The sequence below is a fragment of the Aethalodelphis obliquidens genome, unplaced genomic scaffold, assembly GCF_003676395.1.
Source record: "Aethalodelphis obliquidens isolate GAN/ISIS:26980383/991018 unplaced genomic scaffold, ASM367639v1 scaffold53, whole genome shotgun sequence".
In the NCBI taxonomy this organism is placed as follows: Eukaryota; Metazoa; Chordata; class Mammalia; order Artiodactyla; family Delphinidae; genus Aethalodelphis; species Aethalodelphis obliquidens.
In genome coordinates, this window is record NW_020837997.1 from 4972920 (window position 1) to 4995611 (window position 22692).

Sequence of the window (22692 nt, forward strand, 5' to 3'; positions counted from 1 at the left end):
GCCTGCGCTCAGCAACAAGAGAAGCCACCGCAGTGAGAGAACCGCGCACCACAACGAAGAGTAGCCCCCGCTCGCCGCAACCAGAGAAAAGCCCTCACGCGGCAATGAAGACCCAACACAGCCAAAAATAAATAAATAAATACAATAAAACAAAAAATTTAAAAAAAAATCAGTAGCCCTGAAAAAATTATTTAAAAAAAGAGTCATGCACACAGTACCACAAAAACACACGATCACACAGAATACCATTACACGAGCTTACAATTAGACAAGAAACCACAAAGACATTCAGCCACACAGACAGTCACAGTTACACAGGCACACAACCACCCATAATCAACAGCCCCACAACGTCACAGATACAGTCAGCCCCATTCACATATAGATACACAGTCACTCAATCAACCGCACAGAATCACAAAGCATAGGGAATCACACCAAGTCACAGTCACATGTGGCTAGCAAGCTTCCTGGGACAGACTGGCAGACAGCTTGGGCTGAGATCGCCCACCAGAGCCCACCTCCTCCTCCCACACAGAGTACCCCATTAAAGGAGACCTTGAGGTCTGGTCTCCTGGGTACTAGGACCCATTTTTCTCGTGCCTCAGTTGCCTACTTTAACTCCAGACTCTGCCCTCGCCCCCTACCACCAGGAGTGGGCCGAGCTCCCTCCCAGGGCCAATCAGAGCAGGAATACAGCTGGCCAATCGAGTTGGCGCACTCGCCTTCCGCCCCTTTCCTGTTCCGCCCCTTAAAGGGGTTAAGGTGCATTGGCTTGGGCGCGCCTGCTTACGCCTGCAAGGCTGCCGTGGCCCCTTTAAAAGGCAGAGCATTGAAAGAGCGGAGTCCTAGGACGAACCAATGACAAGCCCCATTTGGCCTCTTCCCAGCCCGCCCCCTCCGGAGGTCAAAAGCCTTGGTCAGTAGCCCTGTGGCCTGTGCGGTGAGCCCGGGGTCTCCAGGTAAGGACTGGCTATAGGGGCCAAGGGCGCAAAGGGCCAGGGAAGCCAGTCCGCTCAGACGCCTCCATTCCTCCAGGTCGGCCTTGGTTGTTCCGCTCGCCAGCTCGCTGCCCACATGGCTCTGAGAGGCGTCTATGGGTGGCTACTGAGCCGCGGACCCAGCCTGCGAGTCCTTCGTTCATGGAGCTCGGCGGCGACGCAGACCGGTCAGTGCCGGACCTGGGGTGGGATGGGGAGGGAGGAACTTGAGGCTTGGGGACTTTCCCGGGGTGATTTTCCCGTCCTGTGTTTGCAGAAAAAGGCGGGAAGACCCAAAGCCGATCAGCCAAGTGTAAGGACCTCTTGTCGCGCCGTGCGTCTGCGGCCCTTGTCCAACTGTCTGTCTGTCCCGGATGGGCTCTGTCCCGGAATCCGAGGGCTGCCCAGGCGGGGAGGCAGGGCCGCTGAGGCAGTGAGTTTCCCCGAGAAAGGCCACTTTGTCAGTCCTGTTTGCAGCCCACATTTGTTGGGAGCGAAATGGGGGTTGAGGGATGGGGCTGATGATTCTTGGGGAGGGGAGGGTGTGGTGATCGGGTGGGCAGGGATGAGCCCCACCTCCTCCAACTCTGCCCAGCCTCGCAGCCCGAGTTTGACTGGAGGGACCCACTATTGCTGGAGGAGCAGCTGACAGCAGATGAGGTCCTCATCAGGGACACCTTCCGCACCTACTGCCAGGAGCGCCTCATGCCCCGCATCCTGCTGGCCAATCGCAACGAAGGTGCCCAGGCAGGCGGGTGGGCACCCTGGAGCTCCCGCTGCCACCTGAACCACACTCTCCACCATTCACACCAGCTCTGCCTGCTCTAGCTGGGCACCTCTGGCCCTGGGTTGGGTCTCCAATGGGCCAAGGCTGAAGTTGGGCATCTGTCCCTTTGCAGTTTTTCACCGGGAGATCATCTCAGAGATGGGGGAGCTGGGTGTGCTGGGCCCCACCATCAAAGGTAGGGACAAATTTCTCTCCACACTCTGCAGCCCCCACTGTGTCCTGAAAAGCCCCTTCCTTTCCTTGAGCCCAGTTTCCCAGTCTGTAAAGAGAGGCTGTTAATCCCTCTGTCTGAAGTGGCTGTGGGGATGAAACTCTCAAGTAAGGGCCAGCTTGGTACCCTCTCCTTGGGTGCCCCATGTAGCTGTGTCTCTTGGGCCCCAGGAGTCACTGATCTCATCTGGGCAGGGCTTTGTCCCCCATTGCCCTATTTCTCCCCTCCCCCACCCACCCACCAGGGTATGGCTGTGCTGGAGTCTCATCTGTGGCCTATGGGCTCCTGGCCCGAGAGCTGGAGCGAGTGGACAGCGGCTACAGGTCAGCGATGAGTGTCCAGTCCTCTCTTGTCATGCACCCCATCTACGCGTACGGCAGCGAGGAGCAGCAACAGAAGTACCTGCCCCGGCTGGGTGAGCAGCTGCCTGTGGAGCTTGGTGGAAGGAGGGCAGTCCCAATGGTCTGAAACTCAGGGGCAGGGCTATCCCCAGGCCTGCCTTCTGTCCTCACCCCAAGGATATTACCAGTGGCCACTCAGGCCCCCTGCCAGACCCTGGGCTTCACCCCCACATCTGATTCTCCTAAGTCTTTTTTTTTTTTCCTAGGTCTCTCTTAACTCTGCCCCTTCCTCACCACCATCATAGCCCCCGTGATTTGCTTTCTGTACTCCCCATTCCAGTCCAAAGTTTAAAGTCTTAACTTCCTAACCGGGTCCACAAAACCCCACGTGAGCAGGCCTCTGCTGATCTTTCCACCGCATCTCTGGCCACTCCCTTGATTGCTCCTTCCCAGCCACACTCAACTACTTGGAATTCTCAGTTGTACCACTAGGCCTTTGCACATCCTGGTCCCTCTACCAGGACTGCTCTTCACACCTTTTCCTGCTTAACTCCTTTTCACTGCCCTTCAAGACAGTTTAGCCCACCCTTTCCTGACTTGTATTGGGCCTCACCCCATCATGGCATTGTGACTATGGCCTGGGTGAGACCTGTCCCCCCACCACCTGGGAGTGCTGTGAGGGCAGGGCTGGACCTGCCTTGGCCTGGCTCAGCGGAGAGGCTGACAATTTTCAGTAGAGGAAATGAATGGGGGAGAGGCAGCCTCGTGACCCTGTCTCATGCCTGCAGCCAAGGGGGAGCTCCTGGGCTGCTTTGGGCTCACAGAGCCTAACCATGGGAGTGACCCCGGGAGCATGGAGACCAGAGCCCGCCAGAACCCGTCCGGCAGGAGCTACACTCTCAATGGGGCCAAGACCTGGTGAGGGGCCTGGGCGCCTCAGGCAGGTGGGCAAGGGCAGTGGGTGACGGCCAGACGCCTCACTGCCTGTCCTGCCTCCAGGATCACCAACTCACCTGTGGCCGACCTGTTTGTAGTGTGGGCTCGGTGCGAAGATAGTTGCATTCGGGGCTTCCTGTTGGAGAAGGGGATGCGGGGCCTCTCGGCCCCCAAGATTGAGGGAAAGTTTTCTCTGCGGGCCTCGGCCACGGGTATGATTATCATGGACGACGTGGAAGTGCCAGAGGAGAATGTGCTGCCCAAGGCGTCTGGTCTGGCGGTAAGCAGCAGCCACCTTGGGAACTGGCATCAGGTCACCTGCTGGTTCTCTTTTCTTGGGCAGGTACCATGCTAGAGACCCAGCTGGGGAACAGACACACATGGAGTTCACACAGTAGTGATTTGGAGAGGCTCTGCCTGGCTCACTGATGTGCAGAAGCTGCCCCGTTTTGGTGACCATCTCATTCATGCTGGCTCTGCCCAGTACTTATAGGCCTGAACGAGCTTAATCCTTTGATGCATGTGCATCTTCCTGTCTCCTTACATCAACCCCAGGTCTGAGTATCCAATCCAGACCCTGGGCTGGGTAGAACTGTATGCAAACCAAGAGTGAGCCGGCAGTGAGCAAGACCTTATGTGCATGAGCTTTGGTGTCAGGGCCACGTGTGACTTAAACAGTTGCCCTGAGTCCCCCTTGTTTACACTGACTGCATGTCTTGGGTATCTGGGGAGGGGGCCTTCCCCCCACTACTTAAAAGTTAGTTCTGCGCAGGCCTCTCATCTCCTCTTGGTGGGGCTGAGGCCCCCTCTGAACCCTGCAGGGTCCCTTCGGCTGCCTAAACAATGCCCGCTATGGCATCACCTGGGGTGTGCTTGGAGCTGCTGAGTTCTGTTTGCACACGGCCCGGCAGTACACCCTGGACAGGTGTGTAGGGGCTGCCATGAGAACTCCTGGGGGGGTGCGTGGGGGCTTGGGTTCCGTCTCTTACCCCCCCCACCCCTGGCCCCCACCCACAAGACCTAAGTTCCTTGCTCTGTGAAATGGCCGAGGAAGTCCTTCTGAGCAGTGAGGCGCTCAGTCAACAATAGGGCCAGAGTGAGCTGCATGGGGGCTGAGGCAGCACGGGAAGGCCCTGGGACAGGACTGGGGAGTGGGCCCTCCTTGTACTTACCCTGACCCTGACCACATAGGATCCAGTTTGGTGTCCCACTGGCCAAGAACCAACTGATTCAGAAGAAGCTGGCGGACATGCTCACCGAGATCACGCTGGGCCTTCATACCTGCCTGCAGCTCGGCCGCTTGAAGGATCAAGACAAGTAGGGGCTGTGTGTTTGGGGAGGAAGCGGGAGGCAGCTGTGGTGGGAGGACCCAGTGCCCCTTCTGGGCATGGTGGCAGCTGGCCCTGGAGAGAGAGGTCCTTCCTGCCTGGTGGCCCCTTGGGACCCATCCGTTCCTGCCTCTCCTTCATTAGGAGCTGTGTCTGTTGCTGTGACGGTAACCCTCCTCCCCAGCTGGGTTTGTCCAGGGTGTAGGGATGCTTGGATGCCCAAAGCAGGGTCAGTTCTTTATAATCCAATGCTCGTTACACGTCTGTGCTGTTCCCAGGGCCACCCCGGAAATGATCTCCCTGCTGAAGAGGAATAACTGTGGGAAGGCCCTGGACATTGCCCGCCAGGCCCGCGACATGCTGGGAGGGAATGGGATTTCTGATGAGTATCACGTGATCCGGCATGCCATGAACCTGGAGGCCGTGAACACCTATGAAGGTGGGGGCCGGATCCCTGGGGTGGGGTTCACAGTGGCCTCACGTCTGGGGAAGAGGACAGCAGACCCAAGTCCTACTCCCAGCTGTCACCAGTCGGCAGCATGACCTGGGGCAAGTCCCACCCTGTGTCCCTTATCTGGAGTGGCCCATACTGGGACCGTGGAAGTAAACCCTCCCAGTCCTTTCCTCCATTATGCTCCAGGGGAGGGATGTTCCCAAGCCTGCTTATGGCTTCCACAGGCATTCCCAGAGCGGGGCATTAATGCCCAGGGAGCTGGTGGATACAAGGGAGTGAGAGTGCAGCTACACACAGGAATCACCACTCCATTTTATGTGAGAAAAAAAGAGAAAAGGTAAATCATTTGCAGGCTGTGGTGTTTGCACCTGACAACTAGTTGTGACTCACATGGGGCCCAGAACCCCTTGCCTCGTGGGAAGACAGACATAGAAAAAGATAATTAAAAAGAAAAGAGATGTGGGGAATTCCCTGGAGGTCCAGTGGTTAGGACTTGGCCTTTTCACTGCGGCCTGGTTCAATCCCTGGTTGGGGAACTAAAACCCCACAAGCCGTGGTGCGGCCAAAAAAAAAAAAGAAAAGAGGTGTACAATTCCAGTGTGAGTCACACAGAACTAGAGGGAGCTGTAACAGGCACTCAATCTCTTAGGGAGAAAGTGGGACCATGTTAAGCCTTGAGGGAGGTGTAGGAGCTCCCTGGGCAGAGATGGTGAAATAGTATCCATGTGGTATTCTGGATGGGACATTCCAGAAACAGCAAGAAGGAGGGCTGGGGGTGGGGGGTTTCTACAGGCATGACAATGACCCAGAGGACAAGCAGAGGGCACCTTCAGATAGTTTTACGCAGGGGAGGGACAGGGTCAGATTTGCACTTTAGGAAGAAAATAGAATTATTTTGCTCCATAAAAGGGAGGCCATAATCTCTGCCTTCCACCTCTGGAAGCTGAGGAAGAGCAAATGAGAACACTGCGTGCTGTAAGGTATTACTTAGACATGTGGATGTGGGATGGGATGTGGAATGTGGGGCGTGGGGCGGTGGCTCTAGGATGGGGGATCATCTGGGACAGGCAACTAACTGTCTGATGTTTGCTTTCCCATTCCTCCTGTGAGTGAGAAAGGGCCTGATCCATTTCTGCAGAGCTCATCAGCTCTTTCCACCTCTGTGGGAAGAAAGCATGGCTGGGTTGAAAATCAAATGTTTAATCAACCGTGTGTGGTTGGGGTCGGGTGAATCGGGGAGCACCAAAGATTGGCCCATGGTGGGGGCTGGACTCGCTGCAGTTTTGGGCCTGGCACAAGGAGCTTTGGGTTGGTTGGTCAGTCGGTTTTTGCCAAGATGCATTACAGAACTCTGAAAAACAATTTTCTCGGCATGGCCAGAATGGTGGCCTCTGAGCCTTCCCTTGGTGGCTGTCACTAAGGGGGCTCTCCTGGCAGCTGTCAGCATTCGCTGTCTTTGTGGGTCTGTTCTTCTTCCAAAGTAGTAGCCTGTGGGGAGACATGAAGATTGACTTTAAAGGGAAGTTGTAAGCTGTTAAGACTCCAAACCAACTCTGCATTTGTCTTGCCCAGGCACTCATGACATCCATGCTCTGATCCTCGGAAGGGCAATCACAGGGATCCAGGCGTTCACAGCCAGCAAGTGAACCCACTTCACCTGCGAGCCCGGATGGTACCAAACCCCTTCCCAGGGAGATACTGCGCTCTGAGCTTAGTCAGGGAGGTGGCAGATGGAGCCATTTCTTCTGGTGGGAAGTGAGAGACGCTGATTTTTAAATATCAAAATTTCCCTTTTGAAGTCATTCAAATGTGTTCCTTAAAAAGAAGATGGGACTGTCTGTACTGAGTTTCTCAATCCAGTTTTAACTGTGGATGGGAACAGACTCCACTCACCTTGGAACAGAAGCTCCCTTTGACAGGGGAGCAGGGACAGGGAAGGAGAGTGACATGGAAGCAACTTGTGAGGCCCACCTGGTGTCTGACTACGCAAACTACCCCCTCCACACAGCAAGAGTTTACTCTGCGCCCTCTGACCCTCCCATCTTAGGGTAAGTGCCTTATGCTGGACGTTGGAGCAGAGTGAGGGGGAAAGAGAGAATAATAAAGAGTCTGCGTGTCTGAGCCCACAGTGTTGGACCACAGTTACTTGTAACCACCCGAGAAGTTATTTCAGTCACAGGAGAAAGGAACATGTGTCGGGGCTGTGAAGCGCGCTGGGACCTGGTGGGGATTTCCCCCGCCTCAGTGATCCATGCCTGAGTTTTGGGCTCGGCTGTAATAAATAAACCCGGTTAGGCACTGCCAGGGCTCAGGGCTCAGGGCAGAGGGGATTTTGTCCTTTCTGTCACCACAGAGCTGACGCACAGTGTGGGAAATAACGGTCCAGCTTCTCAGTTCGGACTCCCCACATTACAGGGGAGCACGGCGCCACAAGTGGGATGGCAAGAGCCCCAGGGCTTTTGCAGTAATAGTGGCCCCTGTGGGGTTTAGGGCCCGGTGGTGCTAATGTCCTTGTTCTCTGTTGACATTTACTTTCACCTTAGCTGCTACAACTCTCGTTCCTCTGGCGGCAGCCATGTGCATGCCTGAGTTCAGTCCTACCTCAGGCTGGCCGCACAGGTCTTTGTACATGGTCTCCACGCTGTGGCACACTTCTTTGAGCTCTGTTTCCAGGTGACTGATCTTTGCCATTTTTTGGGTGAACTCTTGGAGCTTTTCCTGAATGATCTTGTTGTGGTGATTATAAATCTGATACATCCTCTCCTCTAGCTTCTCTGTCAGGTCTGAAACCTTTGAAAGAATAAGATGTTCTTGGAAAGTCAAACAAGAGGCATCACAAGACATTTGTTCTAGCTGGCTCTTTAAGATTTCTGCAATTTATCTTATAAAAGTGGTAAAAACAACTCCTGTGACTGGAGGTGAAATTGCCTATATGTTAAGTTTTTCTTTTTAAAAAGCAAGGTGCGAGAATTCCCCGGTGGTCCAGTGGTAAAGAATCCGCCTTCCAGTGCAGGGGACGCGGGCTCAATCCCTGGTCTGGGAACTAAGATCCCACATGCCGTGCGGCAACTAAGCCCGCGTGCCACAACTATTGAGCTCCCACACCTCAACTAGAGAGCCTGTGTGCCGCAGAGCCCACACACCACAACTAGAGAGAGGAAAACCCTCACGCCACAGCTAGAGAGAAGACTGCGCGCCGCAACTAGAGAGAAACCTGAGCAGACCACGTGCCGTAAGGAAAAAGATCCCGCGTGCCTCAGCAAAGATCCCGTGTGCCGTGACTAAGACCCAACGCAGCCAAAAAAAGAAAAGGAAAATAAATAAATAAAATAAATATTTAAAAAAAACAAGTTGCAAAAGTATGTATATAGTATAAGCTCAACCAGGTTAGGAGGAAAGTACATAGAACAGAGACTGGAAGAAAACATGCAACAAAGTGGCTTCTGGGTGGTGGTATCAGGGTGTTCTTATATTTTTTCTGCTATGTTATATTTTTCTCTACTCTCTAAATTTTCTATGTACAAGGTAGGTAGGGATGGTGGGGGGCAGGGAAAAAAGTCAGCCTGTCATTGAGAGATGACATGTGGAATCCACAAGCTGTCCAGCTCACAGGACCCATTACGCATTCTGAAGAAGCATCGGCGGGGACAACCATTAACACCAGACCTGAACATAACATCAGGCTTTGTTAGACATAAGCCCCAGCCATGTCCAGGGACCTCCACTCTCCTGTCACAAATCATTCAACTTCTGGAGGACAAATGGGTGTGACAATGCAGGTTATGCCTCAATGCCCTCCTGCCACAGCCATTAGTCCTGGCATGAAGTAAGGGCCTGGGCTGTGGGTGCAGATGAACCTTGGCTTCTTATCCTGGTTTTCTCACTTAGGCAAATTATTTCCAAACCTTACTTTTCCCATCTACAGAATGGGTCCAATCTCTTTGCAGGATTGTTGTAAGGGTGAAATGAGGTACTGCATGCAAATTGCCTAGCACCATGCTGGGAACATAACTGCGGTTCATTCCCTCCCCTTTCACTTTTTACATAAAGAACCCCCTCCCCTTTCACTGGGGCTTGGCAGTATGTAGGGGGAAATCCGTCACCTTGATCCTGAGGCTGTCTCTGAAGTTGGTCATGAGGGCATGGTCCTTCTGCCTGCTCTCGTTGATATTTTCGATCAACTCCTGGGCCCTCTTCTTCAGGATGTCGATGCTCGAGTCCAGAGAGGAGAAGTAGGGTCCTGACTTCCCTTCCAGCATCATCAGCTGGCGGTTGGCACTGGAGGTGGCACTAGAGGGGCTAGAAACCTGACTTCTGAAAGTATAGGAAACTGAGATCAGCACCAAACTCTGTTGACAGTGGCTGATCTGAATTAGCTCTGTGGTGGGAGGAGAACCTGTGTTGTGTGTCTCTCGTGGGTGACACTTTTTATTTCATTCACACATACACCCCCACCCCACCCCTGAGAGGCAGGGATGGCATCCCATCTTATAACTGTGAAAACAGACCCAGGAGCACAAACAAAATCTGCCCAAGGTTCCCGAACAAGATCTGCCTGACTGTAAAGCCCACAGTCGTTTTATTACACCTACTTGCTGCTTTGAAATGAGCATCAATAATATTAAAAATAGTTTAGATGCTTTCTTAGATGATCTTCCTGTCACCAGCCTGCTGAATCCCTTTCCATCCCTTTCTAAACCTACTTAGTGATGCTCATAGCAGCATGCAGACCACCTGGGGCTAGTGTACCTGCGTGTCTCTGCTCCCATCAGGTAAGGTGGCCTGTTAAGAGGTAGTTATGGGGGGCTTCCCTGGTGGTGCAGTGGTTAAGAATCCACCTGCCAATGCAGGGGACACGGGTTCGAGCCCTGGTGGGGGAAGATCCCACATGCCGCGGAGCAACTAAGCCCGTGTGCCACAATTACTGAGCCTGTGCGTGAGCCACAACTACTGAGCCTGCGTGCCACAACTACTGAAGCCCACACGCCTAGAGCCCGTGCTCCGCAATGAGAAGCCACCTCAATGAGAAGCCCGCGCACGGCAACAAAGAGTAGCCCCCGCTCACCGCAACTAGAGAAAGCCTGCGCGCAGTAGCGAAGACCCAACACAGCCAAAAATAAATAAATACAATTTTTTAAAAAAGAGGTAGTTATGTTAAAAAATAAAAATTTAAAAAATACCCCTCAGAAGAGTTAGTTATGTTTGTCCCACACTGTACACGGCTATAATTATGCAATTCATTAAATATCATGTTAGCTAGTGACATGTGAAAAAGGGACAGGTGTCTAATAAAGCTAAATGGAATGAATAAAGGTGACCCTAATAAAACATAACTATTAAATCAAGTGTGGGGGAGACAGCTATATATTGGGACCAAGAACGTAAAAATCTAGGATTCTGCATACAGATCGCTTTGTCACGGCCTGTAAGTTTTTGCTCCGCTATAAAAACACAGAAGTGGAAATTGTGGGTAATGCATTATGAATGAGGTTTATGCAAAAAAAAGAAAAATGTTGCAATCTGATCAGCAGACCCATTGGTGTTTTAAATTAAGCTAAAATGTTTAAGGTAAGTTGCTTTTTTTTTTTGGCCATTTCTTTGCTTTATCTGCCATGCACCATGCTAAACTACATGCCTCATCTTGCTGCATCCTCTCAACCACGCTTTGGGGTCTATCCCCATCATCTTTACCTCATATCTGAGGACACAGGCTCAGCGTGTTTGTGTCACTTTCTCAGGATCACCAGCCAGTCCGTGCAGAGCCAGGTGTGGCGCCCAGTTGGCCTGACCCCCAGCCTGTGTCCTGCTTCCCCCAAAGTTCTGTTTCCTCCTCGCCCCCTGAGGTGATTCCAGCTCTGAATGGCTGACTCGGAGGTGCCAACACAGCAGTTCCTCAACACACCAATTCACACACAACCATAAAGTCAGCCATGACTGCAAGGCAGGCACAGCTACTTAGAAAAACACGTCTTGATTTTTGGATGCTTCCTCCATACAACTATTTTTTTGACTTCTCCGCGACTGCCTGAGCTCTTCATTTTGGCCCAGGATGCAAGCACAGTGAAACCTGGGTGCATGAGAGCCAGGCTCTCACTGACACAAAAGTCCTCAGGCCTGAGACGCTGGCTGTGTCCTTGTCCTCGTGTATTCCTTACCAGAAGTTTCCTTGCCCCTGGGCCTTTGCATTTGCTCTCTGACTGTGAGATCTAGCCCAGACCACGGCATCTCAGAGCCGCCTATGACCTATGCTTGTCACTGTTCACACCCTTATTTCCCCATTTATCTCTGCATTCCCAGCATCCAGCACATAGTAAGTCCTCCACTGTTTGCTGAATGAGTGAAGGATACTGATCTAGTCCTCCTTCCTCTGGCTTCACACAAAGCATGCAAGTTCATCTGCCTCCAAAGCCAGACACTTGTGTTCAGTGCATTTGTCAAGATGAGAAAGCGTGCCTCTGATTAAGGCAGACGTTTTATAGCAAAGCCTCATATCAGCTAGAAAACAACAGACCAACTAAAGTCTCCCTGGGCATTCTTGTTAAAAATGTTTTGCTGTCCCCGGTACCTACCTCTCATGGGAAGATAATAAAAGTGCATCAAATAAAAGAATGAATGACTAGCAACGGTTTTCATTACCATCCATTCTTTCATGTCTCCCAAACAACTTCTTTTTTTTCAAATAAATTTATTTATTTTATTTTTGGCTGTGTTGGGTCTTCTTTGCTGCACGTGGGCTTTCTCTAGTTGCGGTGAGCGGGGGCTAATCTTCGTTGCATTGCGCAGGCTTCTCGCTGTGGTGGCTTCTCTTGTTGCGGAGAACAGGCTCTAGATGCATGGGCTTCAGTAGTTCTGCCATGCCGGCTTCAGTAGTTGTGGCTCGCGGGCTGTAGAGCGCAGGCTCAGTAGTTGTGGCACACGGGCTTAATTGCTCTGCGGCATGTGGGATCTTCCGGACCAGGGCTCGAACCCGTGTCCCCTGCATTGGCAGGCGGATTCTTAACCACTGCGCCACCAGGGAAGCCTTCTCCCAAACTTCTGAGCTCCCAACAAGGTACCTGACTATCCCCAGGCCCATTCCACTTGGCTGTCCCAGAGGCATTTCAAACTCCTCTAAATTTGCACACCAGGGACTTCCCTGGCGGTCCAGTGGTTAAGACTTCATGCTTCCAGGACTTCCCTGGTGGTGCAGTGGTTAAGAATCCGCCTGCCAATGCAGGGGACACGGGTTCGAGCCCTGGTCTGGGAAGATCCCACATGCCATGGAGCAACTAAGATCATGCGCCACAACTACTGAAGCCTGCGCACCTAGAGCCCGTGCTCCGCAACAAGAGAAGCCACCACAGTGAGAAGCCCACGCACCGCAACGAAGAGTAGCTTCTGTTCGCCGCAACTAGAGAAAGCCCAATGCAGCCATAAATAAATAAATATATTTAAAAAAAAAAAAAGACTCCACGCTTCCAATGCAGGGGATCCCTGGTCGAGGAACTAAGATCCCACATGCAGGGCAATGCGGCCAAAAAAAACAACAGCAAAAAAAACTGCACACCAGCCCAATGTTGTCCTCCCTCCTCATTTCATTGAATGACACCAAAAGCCACCTGGTTCCCAAGCCAGAAACTTAGCAGTCAGCCTGGAGCCTGGCTTCTCTCTGTCCTTCCAAATCCTGTCACAGAATCCTTTCATTTCCACCTCCTTAATTTCTCCCAAATCTATCCTCTCCTCACCACCCAACCATTCACAACCCCACGCCTATTATTCTCACCTGGGCCCTAGTGACCTTATAACCGCAATCTGATGTCCCACTTCTGCTCCACAGCCTACAAGAGCCCCTATCAGCTGCAGAAGCAAGTAAATTCCCTAGCACAGCACACAAGGCTTTCCAGGGCCCTGGCCTCCACCTTCTCTTTTCAGACTCCACTCCCAGCAACTTGAAACTTTCCACAATTTCACCAAACTCATCAGCCTTTGCCCAAAACGATTTTTCCTTTCTGTCAACTTCACGAGGCAACGTTTGGAGCATCCTTACCTCACCTTTGCTTTCTAATCACAACACTGCCAGTTTGTACACTAGACTCCCCCCAGGCGCCATGCACACTCTGGGCAGGGGCTGCATTGCCTTCATGCCAAAGGCATCACAACTATTTGCCGAATACCTAAATGAATGAACTGCTGCTGGAGCCAGAGCCAGATGTAACATTCTTGCTCTTAAGCCACTTTGCACCCAAAGTTGCTTTGTTGTCCCAACAGTATAGGATTCTGAAATTAAAATCAATGATAGAACCAGGTGCTTCTTTTTGTGTAATTGCTCACAACCTGCTTGAGCTGCTAACTGTTCAGAGTTGCTCCTTTTTCAAGTTCAAGGGATAAAGCTGGAACTGGTCTTCGTGGCAGCTACACAAATGGTGAAAAATCAGTGGAATTCAGCTCACTCACATTTCGTTATGGGACAAAGGCCTGCATCAGATGTCTGCAGAGAGCTTCTTGATTTTCCCCAACCTCTCCTTTGGGGATTTATTCCTTTCCATTTCATTTTTCTAATACTCAGCAGCTGCATATAATCAGGATGCTAATGAATCATAGGCTTCCCTGGGCCTGCATTCACCAATTAACTTTAATAAACAAAATGCACCATGTCCTCTCCACCGGCTTCCCCCCATTCCCGGGCCTGCCTCTGTTGCCCAACCCTGGATGGAAGCCAGGGAATGGAAGTCAGCTCAACACAGTAGGCCGCGTGTGCACGGGGTAGGGCAGTAGGGGGTCGGGATGGGGGCTGTGAACACATCCCTCCGCTCATCTATGACGGTCTGTCCTTCTAAGGAGTACCTAATTCGGCTTTGAGGATTAGGACCTAGTTCCCGAGAAGAGCTCAGGCTGGCAGGGGGCCCGGGAACTGCGGAGGAAATGGGTTTAAGCGAAGAGACCATCTGTTCGCTCCAGGTAAAGCTGTGATTGGCAGGCGTGTGAGCCAGAGCCACCCGCTGGTGGGGCCCTCCCTCCATGGCCTCTAACAGATACACAAGTAAACAATCCGCCAGCCACTTATGACCACCGCAGGCGGCAGTCCCAGGAGGGGAGGAAAGCTCATCAAACATTCAAGGAGGAACACAACAGAATCTTTGGCGCTTGGGCAAAACGATGTTTTGCTAAAGTACAGCCAGGAAGGGGGAAGGTTTGAATCGAAGCTGCGGAGCCCATTCCTTTCACCCTCTGCTCTTCTCGCCTGAAATGTGCTCACATTTTAATCACGTCACTGAGAGTCTGCTGCTGGATCTATTAACTGGTCCTTGCACTGGTCCTAATCCATCTGCTTCTCAGCCCAAAGCTCTTTTGGAACTCCTCGAAGTCTCTCAATGATTCGCAATTGTCTGTGTCTCCTCACCACTTAGATCCCAGTCTAAACATACTATTTGCAGGAAGGTGTTATCAAACTACTTCAATTATTCTTTTTTTTTCTGGTCTCCAATTGACTGCACACACCTGGAAACCATTCCGCCCTGCGGTCTGGTTTACAACTGAGGAATCTGGGAGGCAAGAGGAAGCTGGCTTCGTGCGTGGTGCAGTCCTCAGGCGCCCTGTCCTGAGCCTCATTCTATCCCCAGGTGAGCTCCTTCACTGAAGCAGCACCATCTCCAGCCCCTGCCCCACCCCGCCCCAAATTCTGCATCAGAAAGTCCAACCCCTATCTTGGACGCATTCATGTGTATTTCTCTGGTCACCTCAGACTCAACAAGGGCAAAATACAACTTGTGCTTCTGCCAGCTGGAAACTGCCCCAAGCCAGAAAGCGGGGAGCAGGAGTGGCAGGGGAAGCCTTGATTTGTAGTGTCTGCCAGTTTCCATGGTGCGGAGACTCCCACTATAGCCAATTTCAAGCTACTAACATGAAGTTGCTAAATGCCAGGTTGGGAAGTGATGTGTAGAACTGGCTCTTGCGGGCAGGAGCTGGCTCCAGCACACTGCAGCTGGGAGACATCCTCAGCTCATCACCATCCTCATGCCTCACTAAATGACCCCCCTCATCTTCTCTCCATCTGCCCTGCTAGATGCCACCCCTGAAGAAGCCTCCCACCTATCTCCCAGCTCCACTCATGCCCCCTCCCACCTATTCTTCACAGAGCAGCCGGTGTCTTTTTTTAACAGGAACCTGAGCATGTTACTTCTATGACCCAGCCATTCCCCACCTAGGTATCTACCCAAGAGAAATGAAAACTTGTACACGGGTGTTCATAGCAGCATTACTCACAAGAGCCAAAGAGCAGAAACAACCCAAATTTCCATCAGCTGACAAATGGATAAATAAAACGTGGTACATCCATAATATAGAATATTATTCAGCCACACAGAGGAATGAAGTTCTGATACATGTTACAACAACATGGATGAACCCTGAACACATTATGCTCAGTGAAAGAAGCCAGTCACAAAGGACCACATAATTGTATGATTCTACTTATATGAAATATCCAGCAGAGGCACATCTGTAGAGACAGAAAGTAGAGTTGTGGTTGCCAGGGACTGGGAAGGATGCAGGGACTGGGAGGTGATGGCTAAGGGGTCAAAGGATTATTTCAGGGCAATGAAAACGTTAAAAAGTTGACTGTGGTAATGGTTGCAGAGCTCTGTGAATGTACTAAAAACAATTGAATTGTACATTTTAAGTAAGTGAAGTCTATGGTATATGAATTATATCTCAATAAAGCTGTTACCAAAAAAAAAAAAAAATCCTTAGGATCAAGTCCACAGCTGACAAAATGCCCTGCAACCTAGCCTGTGCTGAGTCCCCCTCTGGCACTCACTCCCCTGCCCACAAGGGAAACATTTTCCTAGCTACCTGAGCTCCTCCGTGTCAGTACTTGTTCAGTATATGCCTTTCCTGTCAGATGGAAGCACTGGGAGTGTATGAGCATGTCTGTCAGTGTACCCTGGGTGTCACTGCTGCCAATCACAATGACTGACATGCTGGCCTTCCCACTGTTTTGTGAACACACCCGGCCTGCTCCTGCCTCAGGGACTTGCTACTTGCAGCTCCCTCTGCCTGGAATGTTTGGAGTCCTGGGCACCTCCTGGCTGGCTCCTCCTCATGTGACCTCCTTAGCGATCTCCAGCTACTCTAAACTCCCTGTCACTCTAGTTGCTCCTTCTCTGTTTTGTTTCTTCACAGCACTTGCCACCAAGTGAAATCACATTTTTAAAAAAATTATCTACCTTTTAGAAAGGCAGCTTGGCAATAGACCCAGGATAGCCAACACAATATTAAAGAAGAATGAAGTTGGAAGACTGATGCTACTTGATTTCAAGACTTACTATAAAGCTGTAGCGATCCACATAGTGTGGTACCGGTGAAAGAATAGAAAATAGGTCAATGGAACAGAATAGAGAGCCCAGAAATAGACCCACACATATATAGTCAACTTATCTTTGACAAAGGAACAAAGAAAATTCAGTGGAGAAAGGAGAGTCTTTTCAACAAATGGTGTTGGAACAACTGGACATCCACATACAAAAAAAGTAAAGTTGGACACAGACCTTGTACGTTTCACAAAATTTTTCTCAAAATAGATATCCCTAAATTAAAACACAAAACTATAAAACTCCTAGAAGATATCATAGGAGAAAATCTAGATGGCTTTGGGTTTGGTGGTGATTTCTTAGATACAATATCAAAAGAAAAAATTGGTTAGTTGGACTTTATTAAAATTTAAAACCTCTACTCTGCAAGAGACACCATTAAGAGAATGAAAAGACAGGTCTCAGATTGGGGGCAAATCTTTACAAAGCACAAATCAGATAAAGGACTGACACCCAAAATATATAAAAAACTCTTGAAACTCAGCAATAAGAAAACAAAAAATCCAATTTAAAAATAAGCAAAAGATCTGAACAGATACCTCACCAAAAAAGATATACAGATGTCAAACAAGCGTATGAAAAGATGTTCAACTTTATACTTTGTAAAGAAGCTGCAAATCAACACAATGATACCACTACTGCCTGTTAGAATGGGAAAAATCCAAGACACTGACAACACAAAATGCTGGTGAGGATGTGGAGAAACAGGAGCTCTCATTCATTGAAGACAGGGACGTAAAATGGTTCAGCCACTTCGGAAGACATTTTGGTAGTTTCTTACGAAACTAAAAATACTCTTACCATATGATCTAACAATTGTGCTCCTTGTATTTACCCAAAGGAGCTGAAAATTTACATCCACACAAAACCTGCATATGAATGTTTATAGCAACTTTATTCATAATTCTAAAACTTGGAAGCAACCAAGATGTCCTTCAATAGGCGAGTAGATTAATAAACTGGGGTACATTGTGTAAATTACTAAGTGTGTATCACTAAGAGAAAGAAAGTCAGCTCCAAGAGAGCAGGAATTCTGATTTGTTCACTATTGTATCCCCAGCATCTAAAACAGTGTTTGGGTAAACAAGACCCTTGATAAATACTTGGTGAATAAATGTGCAAGACAACAATGTCTTTTTAAAGTCATCCATGACACTACTCTTTCTCTCACTCCAACATCGAATCCCCTAGCAGTTTATGTTAGTTCTATCTTCTTAAATCTATCCAGAATCTGACCACTTCTCGTCACCTACATGGATCCACCCTGGGTCAAGTTAGGGTCATCTTGCACATCAGTTATTCCAATTGCCTAATCACTGGCCTCCCTGCTTCCAATCCCGCCCTCAATAATCTATTCTCTACACAGCAGCTAGAGGGAGCCTTTTAGTCCAGAGGGCTACAAACTTCTATAAAGAGCCAGATAGGAAGTCTTCTGCTTTGCAGGCCATATGGTCTCAGGTGCAACAATTCACCTCTTCAAAACAAGTTGAAATGCCTGAGGAGTGGGTTTGAACCCTTCAGTCCTCAGGGAGAAGCTCCAGGGTCTGAGTTCCCTCCTGCTTGTGGGACACCGCACTGGGGGTAGGGTATATGGTGAGATTGTTTCCTAGCCTTTCCTACCCACTTTTATGTGATTTTCTTCTCATTTGCCTAATGTGTAGTTATTACTCAGCCAGCCTTTAGGGTTTTTTTTTTTTGCGGTACGCGGGCCTCTCACTGTTGTGGCCTCTCCCGTTGCGGAGCCCAGGCTCCGGACGCGCAGGCTCAGCGGCCATGGCTCACGGACCCAGCTGCTCCGCGGCATGTGGGATCTTCCTGGACCGGGGCACGAACCCGTGTCCCTTGCATCGGCAGGCAGACTCCCAACCACTGCGCCACCAGGGAAACCCAGCCTTTAGGTTTTTATAAGAGGAAATTTTTCCATATGTAGCTGTAGACTCTTGGGAGGAGGGGAGTTCACAGGCATCATACTGGGTTGGCCCAAAAGTTCGTTCGGGTTTTTTCTGACCATTTTATGGAACACTCGAACAAACTTTTTGGCCACCCCAATACACAGCTCTCTTGAACAGGAACTGCTATATGATGTTCTTAAGCAATTTTTTCTTCATTTTCAAATTAACTCCAGGTATCTAAGGGCCTCTTCAAAGCAATACTTGGCTGGATTAATTTAGACTGGCTAATGCATATATATAAAAGTTGTTTCCTAGTTGTTAAAAGCTTATTTTATAATTTAGACTTAGCTGATTTAGACTGGCTTTGCATCAGAATAAACAAAATGTATTTTATCAACTTAAAAATAAATAAATAAACTGGTCACCTGTCACTCCCTCCCTATTTTTTTCCTCAGAGCACTTAGCATCCCCTGACTACTGCATATTCCCAAGTTTATAGACGTTCTCCTAGAACGTCACCTCACTGCTGTGTCCCCAGCACTTCCATCCCAGGCACACGGGAGATGCTGGACGAGTATGTGCAACAAATGCGACAAGAGCAGACACTGGTAGGGTCTTGTGGAAGAAAAGGGTGAATGAGAGGGACTCAGGGGTCTGTTTGGACTCGATGGGCCGGGTTCTTCCTCACCTAGCTGGCCCTCGACCAGCCTCCTCTTCGCGGCTCTCCTCGCCTTGCTGCTGCTCCTGGCTCTCTCCCAACAGCTGTGGCTCCTGGTCCTTGCACTCTGTCTGGGGCATGTCCACCTGTGAGCACGGCCAGCGCTTGAGAGGTCGAAGGAGGGCGAGAAGCAGTCAGATCCCCCTGCTCCCGCCCCGTCAACCCTGGGCACCTCTGTCTGCCGATGCGGCATGTTGGGGACCCGCAGAAGAGACGGGGGGTGCTGGGACGGGCACCACGAGGATCGCGGGGATCCTGTGCCTGGAGCACAGGAGGACTGAGGTGGGGAGACCTGAAGGGGCCGGGGTGAGGACAGGTGCTCCGGATGGGGTGCTGGGGGCCTGGGCTAACTGGTGTGCGAGTCGGCTCAAGGCCTTCAAGGAGGGAAAAGAGGTAGGAGAAAAAGAAGAAGAAAAACGGGTGAGGCGCGTGGATGTCTGAGTCTCTCTCTACCCTACTCCTGCCACTCGCCATGCGTGGAAGTCGGTCCTGCCTGGGCTGTCAGTGCGTCAGTCACACAATCAGTCGGTTAGTCAGGGCCCGGTAGGTCAGTCAGGAAATCGGAGCCCAGTCGGGCGAGGAGGGGCCGCGATGGCAGGAGACAAACGGCAGGGCTCTGGTTCGTCGGGGAAGCCCAAGATCGCTGCCATTCCCTGCCCGTCAGCCCGCCGCCCGCCGCCCGCGCGAAGGAAACAAGCGCAGCGTACTCCCTGCCGCTCCATTCCGTCTTTTCCCGCCTTCTTGTTCACGCCCTCTGCGCACGCGCCTCCCCCGCCCCCGGAATGGCCCGCCCCCAAGATGGGCAGCGGTGCGCACTCCTGGCCCCGCCTCTTTCTGGGAACTTGAGCGCGCAGCGGGGCGGGGACGGCCGTTAAGTGGCGGTTGGGCTGTCTAGGGGCTGCGCGCGCAGCCGGCACCGCCGGGAGGAGCCTGTGGTCTCTGAGCGCGCGTGTGCGCATGTGTGAGGTTCCAGGGCCCAAGGTCAGTAGGGGAATGGGGACGACCGTTCATCGGCTCTGCCCGGAGGTCTTTCCAATAAAAAATTCTGACCTTTGCTGTCCCTTGATTGCGACCTGTTGCCCTCAGTGAAAAAGTTTATGCAGTTACCACCTTGAATCAGTTACCTGCACTCCAAAACCAGAAGCTCCTTGAAAGCATGGGGGCCTGGCCCTTAAGGGTTGGGCCCATACCCCTTAATAATAAGAGTAGTAATAACAGTAATGAATTAATAGTGACAACAATAATAGTAACTGGCACACAAGGAGCCACAGACTGGGAGAAAATATTTAACTTGTATCCAGTATCTACAAAGACCTCTTGCAACTCAGTGAGACAGAAAAACCCCAGTTAAAAAATGGGCAAAGGGGTCTTCCGTGGTGGCGCAGTGGTTGAGAGTCCGCCTGCCGACGCAGGGGATACGGGTTCGTGTCCCGGTCCGGGAAGATCCCACACGCCACGGAGCAGCTGGGTCCGTGAGCCATGGCCGCTGAGCCTGCGCATCCGGAGCCTGTGCTCCGCAACGGGAGAGGCCACCAATAGTGAGAGGCCGGCGTACCGCAAAAAAAAAAAAAAAAAAAAAAAAGGCAAAGGATTTGAAATGGTTGGCCAAAGGCCCTGAGGTCTGAGCAAGCTCAGTGCCTTTGAGGAGTAGCCAGGCCTGGTGGCGCGAGCAGGGCTTGGGGGAAGCAGTGGGTGAAGGATGAAGGGTTGGGACTTTGTCCCATCTGACTGAGAAGGAGATGGAGCTCCGCTTCGGGACACCTGTCACATTGCTCACGAAAGGGAGACAGTGGGAATCTGCTCACATCGCTGAGCCCTTCTGTGCAGGGCTCTGTCCCTGGCCACACACTAGAGCACACACCTTAACACCTACGTTCTGGAGAACTGGGTTTCAATCTGGGCTCTTCCCAATGGGGGTGATCATTAAACTGCCACTCACTCTCAAAACCCATCTTTGTCTAATAGCAAGGTGATAAAATCTAAAACATGAGACTATTATAAGAGTTTCAGGGATAAACATTTGGAACACATTAAGAGTTTAATAAACAGTGGCTAACAGTATCTTGTGGCAAAGCTACAAGTTATGCGAGATGCGTCTTCCTGCAGCATCAGATTTGAAGATTTGAGGATTATCTACTGGGAAAAATCTCACTTTTTTTTTTTTTTTTTTTTTTTTTTGGTACGCAGGCCTCTCACTGCTGTGGCCTTTCGCGTCGCGGAGCACAGGCTCCGGACGCACAGGCTCAGCGGCCACGGCTCACGGGCCCAGCCGCTCCGCGGCATGTGGGATCTTCCCGGACCGGGGCATGAACCCGTGTCCCCTGCATCGGCAGGCGGACTCTCAACCACTGAGCCACCAGGGAAGCCCCTCAGACTTATTTTTAAGCATGCATACACAAACACACTGGCACCAAACCAAAACAAAGGCAACACAGAAGATGCAGGATGATTTTTATGGTGCACAGTCTGTGTAACATTTGAAAACATGCAAATTGAAACCGTGTCTTGTTAAAGTGACACATGTAAGTAGCAACAGTTTAAAAGCACATGAGAATAATAAATACCAAATTCAGGAGGCGGCAACCTTAGTGGGCTGGGGGCAAAAGAAACTAGGACAAGCTCATAGGGTCTTCAAACCATTAGTCGCACAGATCTAAAAAGTGAAAGATCCAAAGCAAATATAATCTATGCTCAGATTCGAATGAACTAGGGGTGGATTCTTGGGTGTTTACTGTATTATGCTTCATATTATACATGCTTCACCCTCACCAGCCTTTACTTTTTACATGGCTTCTACCCCTCCCCCATTTCTTTATCTGTTCATCCTGTCTCTCATGCCTCCCCAGGTCCCTCCCCACCCCCACCCCACGTCAGCTCCTGAAGGCAGGGACCTGAGCCAGCTTTGCCCACTGCTGGGTCTTCAGCTCATGAACACTGCTGGCACTTAAGAGATGCACGTTTCAAACTATTACATTTAGAACAAATGGACAACAAGGTCCTAATGTATAGCACAGGAAGCTATATTGAATATCCTGTGATCAACCATACTGGAAAAGAATATTAAAAAAGTGGGATTCCCTGGTGGCGCAGTGGTTGAGAGTCCTCCTGCCGTTGCAGGGGACACGGGTTCGTGCCCCGGTCCGGGAGGATCCCACATGCCGCGAAGCGGCTGGGCCCGTGAGCCATGGCCGCTGAGCCTGCGCATCCAGAACCTGCGCTCCGCAACGGGAGGGGCCGCAACAGTGAGAGGCCCGCGTACCGCAAAAAAAAAAAAAAAAAAAAAAAAAACTAAAAAAGAATGTCTATATGTGTATAACTGGGTCATTTCACTGTACAGCAGAGATTGGCACAGCATTGCTAATCAACCATACCTCAATAAAAAAAACTAAAAAAATAAAGGTGTACATTTATTGAATGAAGGAATATTTTTCTGTATTCCTGGATTATTTAATTATAAATAAACAAAAGATTTGAGTGAGGAGCCCTTGGAAGATTGGTGCCCCCAGGCCCTGGGACCAGCAAAACCCATGGTCTCAGCTGACTGCCAACTGCCCTGGGTATAAAAGTGGCCTCATGGTTACATAAAAAATTGTCTATGTTTCCAAAAGCGTGCTGCCCCTGAAGATCTGGGCTGAGCGACGTGGTGACTTGGATTGGCTTTGAAATATTCCCATAGAAACAGGTGTGAGATGCTGCT

General features: G+C 50.6%; 2 protein-coding genes across 8 annotated transcripts; one reads left to right on the forward strand and one right to left on the reverse strand.

Moving 5' to 3' along the window:
• Nucleotides 1–840: 840 nt before the first annotated feature.
• GCDH (glutaryl-CoA dehydrogenase) lies at nt 841–7178 on the forward strand. Of its 4 annotated transcripts, XR_003428347.1 has the most exons (13): nt 842–962; nt 1039–1168; nt 1258–1293; nt 1576–1719; nt 1880–1942; nt 2223–2393; nt 3108–3237; nt 3319–3535; nt 4077–4180; nt 4447–4572; nt 4862–5022; nt 5262–5374; nt 6610–7178. XR_003428347.1 is itself a non-coding variant. In XM_027084903.1 (12 exons), exons 2-12 carry the CDS (start codon nt 1078–1080, stop codon nt 6681–6683), a joined length of 1317 nt encoding a protein of 438 aa, XP_026940704.1. In that variant the 5' UTR covers nt 843–962; nt 1039–1077; the 3' UTR covers nt 6684–7178. The 4 variants fall into 4 exon arrangements, 3 of the variants coding, with proteins under 3 accessions (XP_026940706.1, XP_026940705.1, XP_026940704.1); XM_027084903.1 differs by lacking the exon at nt 5262–5374 and having other exon boundaries at nt 843–962; XM_027084905.1 differs by lacking the exons at nt 4862–5022; nt 5262–5374 and having other exon boundaries at nt 841–962.
• SYCE2 (synaptonemal complex central element protein 2) lies at nt 6276–19808 on the reverse strand. Of its 4 annotated transcripts, none has more exons than XM_027084908.1 (5): nt 19703–19808; nt 18966–19081; nt 9141–9351; nt 7639–7827; nt 6276–6525 (listed from the first exon to the last, which is right to left on the reverse strand). In XM_027084908.1, the coding sequence occupies exons 1-5, from the start codon at nt 19715–19717 to the stop codon at nt 6478–6480; spliced, it is 579 nt and encodes a 192-aa protein (XP_026940709.1). In that variant the 5' UTR covers nt 19718–19808; the 3' UTR covers nt 6276–6477. The 4 variants fall into 4 exon arrangements, with proteins under 4 accessions (XP_026940709.1, XP_026940708.1, XP_026940707.1 ...); XM_027084907.1 differs by having other exon boundaries at nt 9141–9348; nt 18966–19099; nt 19703–19773; XM_027084906.1 differs by having other exon boundaries at nt 18966–19099; nt 19703–19768.
• Nucleotides 19809–22692: the final 2884 nt, after the last annotated feature.

Coding starts and splice junctions, on each gene's coding strand:
- GCDH (XM_027084903.1), top strand. CDS start 1,078: ATGGCTCTGAGAGGCGTCTATGGGTGGCTACTGAGCCGCGGACCCAGC. Junction 2,394..3,107: donor GAAGTACCTGCCCCGGCTGG/GTGAGCAGCTGC, acceptor TCATGCCTGCAG/CCAAGGGGGAGCTCCTGGGC. Junction 3,536..4,076: donor CCAAGGCGTCTGGTCTGGCG/GTAAGCAGCAGC, acceptor TGAACCCTGCAG/GGTCCCTTCGGCTGCCTAAA.
- SYCE2 (XM_027084906.1), bottom strand. Junction 7,828..9,140: donor GAGACAGCCTCAGGATCAAG/GTGACGGATTTC, acceptor ATTCTTTCAAAG/GTTTCAGACCTGACAGAGAA. Junction 6,526..7,638: donor ACCTGTGCGGCCAGCCTGAG/GTAGGACTGAAC, acceptor GTCTCCCCACAG/GCTACTACTTTGGAAGAAGA.